Source organism: Gossypium hirsutum, chromosome A03, assembly GCF_007990345.1.
Source record: "Gossypium hirsutum isolate 1008001.06 chromosome A03, Gossypium_hirsutum_v2.1, whole genome shotgun sequence".
In the NCBI taxonomy this organism is placed as follows: domain Eukaryota; kingdom Viridiplantae; phylum Streptophyta; class Magnoliopsida; order Malvales; family Malvaceae; genus Gossypium; species Gossypium hirsutum.
Genome location: NC_053426.1, coordinates 11,087,239 through 11,096,158, shown reverse-complemented (window position 1 = coordinate 11,096,158; position 8,920 = coordinate 11,087,239). Strand labels below are relative to the sequence as shown.

Sequence of the window (8,920 nt, the reverse complement as noted above, 5' to 3'; positions counted from 1 at the left end):
ATGTTAAATGTGCATATTTGTTATGCTTTATTAAACCAAAGGTCCTTATGATGTTATTATGCTATTAATATTGAGAATGGACATAAATAGGCTTAATATCATGAAATTTGATGGTTTATAATTAATGATAAAATGGTAAATTGTGAATTAATGTTAATATTAATTAAAACAAACAAGTTGGTGGCCATTTTATCATCATCTTAATCGAAAATAAAAAAAGAAAAAGAAAGAAAAAGGCCAAGCCAAATGTAATAGAGTAAACAATCTGAATCGACAATACTGAGTACAAGGTAAGTTCGTACGGGATAAATGATGTTACAATTTATATTTTAGTGCTTTGATAATGCTCAAATTATATATATTTGACTATGGTGTGAGTACGATGATAAATAGACTATGTTCGGCACTAAGTGTGCGGTTTGAAATAGCTTCGGCTATAAATAGCACTAAGTGTGTGAATTGGAATAGCTTCGGCTATATGTGCCACTAAGTGTGCAATATTGAGATAGTTTCAGTTTAATATGATGGCACTATGTGTGCGATATTTTATAGCTTCAGCTAGATTATTGGTACTAAGTGTGCGATGTTCTTGTACATGGAAAGATGATCTAACGAAATAGTTTATCAAGCATTGAAGTGATAATGTAATAGTTAAGTACGAGTTTGTATAGGTATGTAATGAATATTTATGGTGAACGATATGGTGTATGAGATAGATGAACCTATGTGGTCGATAATAGTGTATGAGTTATATGCAAGGATATGTGAACTAAGAAAATAGTATGAAATGAGAAATGGTAATGAATGAGGTTGAGTAGTGATATGAATTGAACTATGTGTTAGCTAATATGTCTTATAGCTTTCAAATATTGAGTTAAATGTATTATACCACGAACTTACTAAGCTCTAAGCTTACTGTGTGAAATGTTCTCTGTCTTACAGTGTTATAAAGCTAGCTTGAATTCAGGAATCATCAGTTACTCACTCACACTATCGAACATGTATTTTGGTAGTATATATGGTATATGACATGTATAGGCTAGGAGTATTTAGATATGTTTTGTAGTGTATATATTATGCCATGTGATATGGCTAGTTTGAGTTAAAACTTATGGTTGATATTGATATATGTTATGTGATACAAATATGCCATTATGATGTGCATTTGGTTGGCCAAAGGAAATGGTCAATTTGACAAGGTTTTGGCATGAGATGTGTTTGTATATTTGGAATTTATGGAACATATGTTGTGATATGATTTTAGTTTAGATTTAGTATGATTTGGTTGATGAGTTGAGAATGGAAATTAGCTGAAATTGTGTTAGAAATATGCTTGGTTTGGTGCTTGTAGGTTTGACCCAAATAAAGTGGCAAATTGGCTATTCAAATGGCCTATTTTTGTCCACATGGGCAAAGACACGGGCGTGTGTCTCAGTCGTGTGTGAAACACGGTCATGCAACATGACCGTGTGTCCCCTGGGGTACCCTACATTTGTAAGTCAGGCTCGACCAAGGTCAAGGCACACGGGCGTGTGGCTAGCCGTGTGACCCAAGTCAATGCCGACCACAGCTAAGGCACACGGGCGTGTGGCTAGCCGTGTGACCCAAGTCAGTGTCGACCACGGCCAAGACATATGGGCATGTCTTGTGGCTGTGTGAATAAGACAGTATGTATGCCCTGTTTGGACACGACCTAGACACACGGGCGTGTCTAATGCCGTGTGAGGCACATGGCCTGCTTACACGGGCGTGTGACCTGTACTTGTTTGAAAAATGTTTAAGTTCTGAAAATTTTTTGTATGTGATCGGTTTAGTCCCGACCTTTTTATAATGCATGTTTAAGGTCTTAATAACCCATATAAAGGACTCTACATTGATGTTTGATCTCCGATGCTATAATGTTTATGAAACAAATGTTAAATGTTCTGAATTATCTGGAAATGCCTTTAACCCTAGTCTAGCGACGGATACAGGTTAGGGTGTTACAGGAAGAATCATAATCTCTTCATTTTTCAAGGGGTTACTTGGAACGCTACTGAAATTATCAAGGTGTCATACAGTTGGGCAAGGCAATATGTCTCTCTTAATAAGAACACATTGATTACGTCACAAGGTATGTCATCATGTCCTCATTTATACGGTAATTGGGCATGTTTAAATAGGGATGGGTCTATCAGGAGTGAAGTTGGATTTGCTGCAGTGGGGGGAATAGCGAGAAACCAAGATGGGGAGTGGATTTTGGGATTTAATATATATTTGGGGAACTGTTCCGCTTTTTTGATGAGTTTTGGGGCATCTTAGATGGCTTGGTTCTCTTAATTGATTGTGGCTATAACAACATTTTCATTCAAACTGATAATATTGAGGCAGTTAAAGTTATTCAGGAGAGGCCTTTAAATGGCTATAATTTTGATTTGATCAGGAGAATCCATAAACTGCTGACACGGATTGGTTACAGGCACATTTGACACATCTCTAGAGAGGACAACCAGGATGTTGATAAGCTGGTTAAACTAGCTCAACATAGAACATATGATTTATACTTGTATAAGGTCTCCCTGCTAGGGGGGACGGTTTAGACTATTTTATTACTTTAAGTACTCTTTCTGTAACAAAAAAAAAATCAATCAATATTACTTTTATAATTATCACATAATAATGTTGGTCAAAGGATATTTTTATATATATTATAAATAATGATAATGTTATTTTACATTAAAAATATTATTATGTTTTAAATTATTTATTTTTATAATAATGTTTTATTTCATTAATAAATATAATGCATTTAAATTTTTTTTAAGATATCAATAATATAAATAAAATATTATTTTTAATCTAAATGTAAAATTTTTATTTTAGTCTATTTCTTACTTATTCATCTATATTATTTTATTCAACCAAATAATTTAATAGTTATTACATTATTATTCCATTCCATCAAATAAAAAATGTTAGTAAATTTTATTATGCCGTTGGTTCAAAACTTACAATGATTTACTTTTGTTGATTCTATATAAAAATTGAAAAGATAAGAAATATTCTCGTAATAATATAATTTACTTTGTATATAGAAAGATATTTTTATTTATTTTTTAATTAAGCTGGTGTTCAATTGACTCGTGATATTACTTTAGGTATATCATTGATTGAATTGGTGCCACAAGTCAATTGAGCATTAACGAGTATTGACTAAAACATCATTTCTTTACAAAGTAAATTATATAATTTTTTATATCTTTTATATATAAAAAAACACATGCATAATTAAATTTAAACATAAAATATCATTTAAACCAAAATCTTATTTGCATTTATATCAAATTTTTATAAATATACTTGTTATATAATTTTAGTTTTTTAAGATATGAGAATTTTCTCTTTATATATATATATATAAAACTGCTCATGCATTGACACTTGTCTAAATGCATAACTTTTTTTTTCAAAAAATATATAAAAATAATTAAATTTGAGTTTTGGTATCTATATTATGCTCAAATTTAGGATTTAATTTTTGTATTTTAATGCTTGACATAATTTAGTAACTCAATCTTACTTAGTTTAAATATCTTATTCTAATTAAAATGCTAACGTAAATTTTTAAGAATTATTAATATGGTTAAAGTTTATTGTTAAAATCAAGCTCATTATAATATAATTTTCTTATTACATGGTTACCCAATAAATATTTTTAGTTTCAAAATGTCACATTTAGAAATTTAATAGAAAATTTTTAACGATGTTAACAATTAAATTTAAATTTTTAAATTTTAAAAATAGATGAACTAATTTCCTAAAAGTAAAAATATAAATATTAAATTTTAAATATAGTAAGAATATTTGAGTATTAAATATTATTTAAACGTGAAGTGGGTGGGTGGGTATACTAATTTTTATTATAAATTTTATATTTAATTCATAAAATGGTGAGTTGTTTGTAATAAATAGGAAAAGGGAATGGTTACTATAATCTATCCCATCTACGATGTGATTGTTATTATTTTACTATTTTTACCATTTAAAACCAAAATTCCACAAAAACAACCAACATTGCAGTACACAACAACACAGTACAACTTAGAATTGTTGAATGGCAAAGCCCAGCTGTTTGGAGAGCGCGTCAGAAGCACGCTCGAAAAACAACACAGCATCGGAATCACAAAGGACAGCGACATCTAAGGCCAAGCTTTGATCAGAGCACTATTGGGTGAACAACAACAATAGCCCCCACTGTCTCAAACTCTGGATTTTCTGATTGATTTGACTGAAGCCTTTGTATTTTGGCGTTCTGTTGAATGTCCCATCATAAAAAGCCCCACACACCATTTCTTGCATTTTTGTTGGGAGTCAACGCAAAGGATCGAAATTTATGGCCAAACATTTGTTTAAATGTATTGGGACGTCCACTGTTAGATGGTTAATCAATGTACTGCAAACCATATTTGTACTACATTTACAGTACATGAAAATCTTGCCACTAAATCCTTCGGTTGGGTTTGGTAACCCCTGCTTGCTTTATATAGAAACTAAGCAATTGTTTCCCAAACTGCGAATTCTTTGAATCGCTGATTTTGGGGGTCATCTTGGTTCAGATTTTGAATTGAATGCCCTGTTTTATTACATTCAATTGAGAATTTTGGCTTTTCCCTTGTTCTGGGGCTCGTGGCTTGTTCATTGTCCTTTGGGTTTTTTACACTATATTTGGATGTTTGGGATATCTTGTTGTATTTGCAGCTTTTTGCGGGTCAACTATCAAAGGTCAGAAATGAGCTCATTATTGTGTTGTTCATATGGTATGTTCTAAAATTACGCTAAGAAAACCAGAAAAGCAAAGCCCAACTTGACGTTGTTTAATGAATTCTACTTGTCACATAACGGTGAAGAGTTTGAAGAACCAGATTTGAGGCTGTGTGCAAGATTTTTTTCCAAGGTCTGGTCTTTGCTGAGGTAAGCATTTTCATGTCTGCAACAGGGATTTAAATAGCGGTCCGTTACCGAAATAGCGGCCGTTATATAGCGGTAACGGCATCGTCCGAAACCGTTACTGCCGAAACCCGCTATACCCGCAATACACAATAAGTAATGTAAAATTCACGACCGCGATACCCGCAGTGACCGCAATAGCGTCCGTTATGTCCGCGACAAACGCGACGCGACCGAAAACGCGACCGCGACCGCAATTTAAATCCCTGGTCTGCAAAGGCTGTCGATGTAGTTTCATTGCACTTTTCTTTTTATATATATAACTTTGATCAGGACATGAAAGTGAGGTTTTTGTGATGAATTGGACCAGATTTTATCCCACTGCCATTGGGAACATGAACATGGAAGAGATGAAGGAGATTGAGAGAGTTGAGAGACAAGATTCAGAAGAGATGAACAATGAACAAGAGGAGTTGAAGAGGATTGCTCCTTGGATGAAACAGATAACCATTCGAGGACTGGTTGCTAGCCTTCTCATTGGGATCATATACAGTGTGATAGTGATGAAACTCAACCTCACAACAGGGCTAGTACCCAACCTCAACGTCTCGGCTGCTCTTCTTGCCTTTGTATTTATTAGGTCTTGGACGAAGCTGCTTCAAAAGGCTGGAATTGTTTCAACTCCATTTACCCGACAAGAGAATACCATAATTCAGACCTGTGCGGTTGCTTGTTATAGTATTGCTGTTGGAGGTATATGCCTTCTTTTATTTGTTATATGCAATTCATTTTTTCTTCCTGTTTGGTAAATTTTATTGATTATTGGATGCAGGTGGTTTTGGGTCTTATCTATTGGGTTTAAACAGGAAGACATATGACCAAGCAGGCATTGGTACAGAAGGCAATAATCCTTGGAGCATCAAGGAACCTGGGATTGGTTGGATGGTTGGTTTTCTCTTTGTGAGCTGCTTTGTTGGTCTTCTGGCATTAGTTCCACTAAGAAAGGCACGTGTATTGATTGATTTTCTTTTGATCATAACATATAATAATCCCAATGGTTAAGCATGATTTCCATTTTTTTTTCCTGTTCTCTCAGATCATGATAATTGACTACAAGTTGTCTTATCCAAGTGGAACTGCTACTTCTGTTCTCATTAATGGATTTCATACTCCTAAAGGAGACAAGATAGCTAAGTATGAAAATAAATTCTGAATCCATATCCATTTGGCAGCTTGTGAGTGTGGGAGAACTCAATTACGTAATGATTCATCTTGCAGGAAACAGGTTCATGGGTTTGTGAATTTCTTTTCACTTAGTTTCCTCTGGGCCTTCTTCCAGTGGTTTTATGCAGGTGGAGATAAATGCGGATTTGCTCAGTTTCCTACATTTGGTTTGAAAGCATGGAAAAATTCGTGCGTTCTCTAGTTTTATTATCTTCTCCATGTGATGTGATCATGTTTCCATAATGATTGATTGGAACAATTCAAATTTGCAGGTTTTACTTTGATTTCAGCATGACTTACATAGGAGCAGGAATGATATGTTCACATCTTGTAAATTTATCTTTGCTTCTTGGGGCAGTGCTTTCTTGGGGAGTAATGTGGCCACTCATAGGTGGGCTCAAGGGAGAGTGGTTCCCTGCAACTTTACCAGAAAGCAGCATGAAGAGTCTAAATGGTTACAAGGTCCATGGAGCTTTCCCTTAATTATATCTTGGCACCAATATTTGTACTCATTTCACACTAGTTTCCATATATCATGCAGGTTTTCATTTCTATTGCTTTAATCCTAGGCGACGGGCTCTACAATTTTCTGAAGATACTATTTTTGATTGCTAGAGGCATTCATACCAATGTGAAAGTTAGAAGCCTTAAAACATGTAAGCCATCAACTTCATAAAATGTGGCTAACGTCATGATTTGACACGCTGCACAATATTACTAACTTCCTTTGCTTGTTATTCAGTTTCCCATGATCAGAAGCAGCAACAGATCCATCTTCAACGGAATGAACTATTTGTAAGAGAGAACATTCCAATTTGGGTAGCATGTGCAGGGTACACCATTTTTTCAATCCTTTCCATCGTTGTAATCCCTCTAATGTTCCCTGAGCTGAAATGGTACTATATAGTTGTTGCTTACATTCTCGCACCCTCTCTAAGTTTCTGCAACGCTTATGGTGCTGGTCTAACTGACATGAACATGGCCTATAATTATGGAAAAGTAGCCCTCTTTGTGCTAGCTGCCATGTCCGGAAAGGAAAATGGTGTGGTTGCTGGACTTGTTGGTTGTGGACTGATTAAGTCCATTGTTTCTATCTCTTCCGATTTGATGCATGATTTTAAGACTGGTCATTTAACTCTCACTTCTCCAAGATCCATGCTTGTCAGTCAGGCAATCGGAACTGCCATTGGCTGCGTTGTAGCTCCTCTTACATTCTTTCTCTTCTATAAAGCTTTCGATGTGGGGAACCCTGATGGTGAATATAAAGCACCATATGCTCTCATTTATCGAAATATGGCAATTCTAGGTGTGCAAGGCTTCTCGGCACTACCCCACCACTGTTTGCAGCTCTGCTATGGGTTTTTTGCCTTTGCCATAGCAGCCAACTTGTTGAGAGATTTTAGCCCTAAAAACATTGGGAAATGGGTTCCACTTCCAATGGCAATGGCCGTGCCTTTCCTCGTCGGTGCTTATTTTGCTATTGATATGTGTGTGGGGAGTTTGGTCGTGTTTGGATGGTACAAGCTGAATGGCAAGAAGGCTGATTTGATGGTTCCTGCTGTTGCATCCGGCTTGATTTGCGGAGATGGCTTGTGGCTTCTTCCTTCATCTATTCTTGCTTTGTTTAAGGTTCGTCCTCCAATCTGCATGAGCTTTTTCGCATCGACATAGACTTAGTTCCGAAGACATATAGAGGTAGAAAAAAAACACAGGCTTTGTTAGCTACATTTAACATAAATCGAATGTAGTAGTTGGATATGCATTCAACTTATTACAAACCAGTATAGTGTCCGATACACAAGCTGTCTTTGAGTGCTAGGTAAAAGGCAACATTTGAGACACACACACACACACACAATCACACACGCATATATATAGATCTCTAAGCTGGTCTAATTTGACATGCAATTATTTGAGGTTGAAGTGGCAGGAATAGTTAATTTTGATGTATGTCAGTAAGAAAAACAAAATTGTAATAAGAAGTCAGTTTAGGTGAAGAATAAACATCAACATCCCATAAATGATTTAGGATATGTAACCTTGCTTTCTATTTTTAGTTGTATTGCTGGATAAAAGGTTTCCTTAAAGCTTTACTGTTTTCCTACGAGGATATCTTCTAATTTAGAGAAACAGCCCAACTTACTTACAACTCGAATGCAATTCCTTACTTTCCAAATTCCACACAGTTAATTCAAAAAAAAAAATTCCCACAAAGTTTAAGTAGCAGCTTTTCCTTTTAAATCGTTTCTTTACGGCTATTGAAAGCTCCATTACAAGCTAAAAGCTTGAATTCTCAACCACATTGGTACTCCAAATCAGGTTACTTAGGCAAAATCACATTTAACAAATAAATGCTTAAAAGGATTCAATTTTGCCATCATAAAGAGGACATCTAGTTGTCACATCTAAGAATCTTCTTGCCAATTCCTATTTAATCAGGATGCTCCTATGACACACATTTCTTAGGAAAATAATAAGCTTATACGTCAATTTAAATCTTCAAAATTAACTCAGGCTTTGCTTTATGGGTTTCCTGTAAAATTCTCATTTGAATCCAACTTCCATGGTAGAATATAAGCTGAATTAACGAGAAATTCCCTTTAGCATCATAGTTGTCATCACCTCCCCAAAGGGGAAAGAAATGACTTAAAAGATTACGTCCAGCTTCCTCACAAAAGGTTATGATTCTTTGATCCTACTGCCTTCCCTTATTCCTTAGGACCTTTACTGATTTATGAATATTTACATTATGTTTAAGAAGATATACTCA

General features: G+C 34.9%; 1 protein-coding gene across 4 annotated transcripts; it reads left to right on the top strand.

Moving 5' to 3' along the window:
- Positions 1–4,422: 4,422 nt before the first annotated feature.
- On the top strand, positions 4,423–8,237 carry LOC107950354 (metal-nicotianamine transporter YSL3). 4 transcript variants are annotated; one of them, XM_041108485.1, is made up of 9 exons: positions 4,457–4,761; positions 4,887–4,933; positions 5,297–5,679; positions 5,759–5,931; positions 6,023–6,120; positions 6,205–6,339; positions 6,423–6,612; positions 6,692–6,806; positions 6,893–8,237. In XM_041108485.1, exons 3-9 carry the CDS (start codon positions 5,322–5,324, stop codon positions 7,819–7,821), a joined length of 1,998 nt encoding a protein of 665 aa, XP_040964419.1. In that variant the 5' UTR covers positions 4,457–4,761; positions 4,887–4,933; positions 5,297–5,321; the 3' UTR covers positions 7,822–8,237. The 4 variants fall into 4 exon arrangements, with proteins under 4 accessions (XP_040964421.1, XP_040964419.1, XP_040964422.1 ...); XM_041108488.1 differs by having other exon boundaries at positions 4,887–4,950; XM_041108487.1 differs by having other exon boundaries at positions 4,423–4,950.
- Positions 8,238–8,920: the final 683 nt, after the last annotated feature.

Bases quoted from the DNA above. Each gene is read 5' to 3' on its own strand.
- LOC107950354 (XM_041108487.1), top strand. From the start codon at position 5,322: ATGAACATGGAAGAGATGAAGGAGATTGAGAGAGTTGAGAGACAAGAT. The intron at 6,613-6,691 runs GTCCATGGAGCT...TATATCATGCAG, and splicing joins AGAGTCTAAATGGTTACAAG to GTTTTCATTTCTATTGCTTT. The intron at 6,807-6,892 runs GTAAGCCATCAA...CTTGTTATTCAG, and splicing joins AGTTAGAAGCCTTAAAACAT to TTTCCCATGATCAGAAGCAG.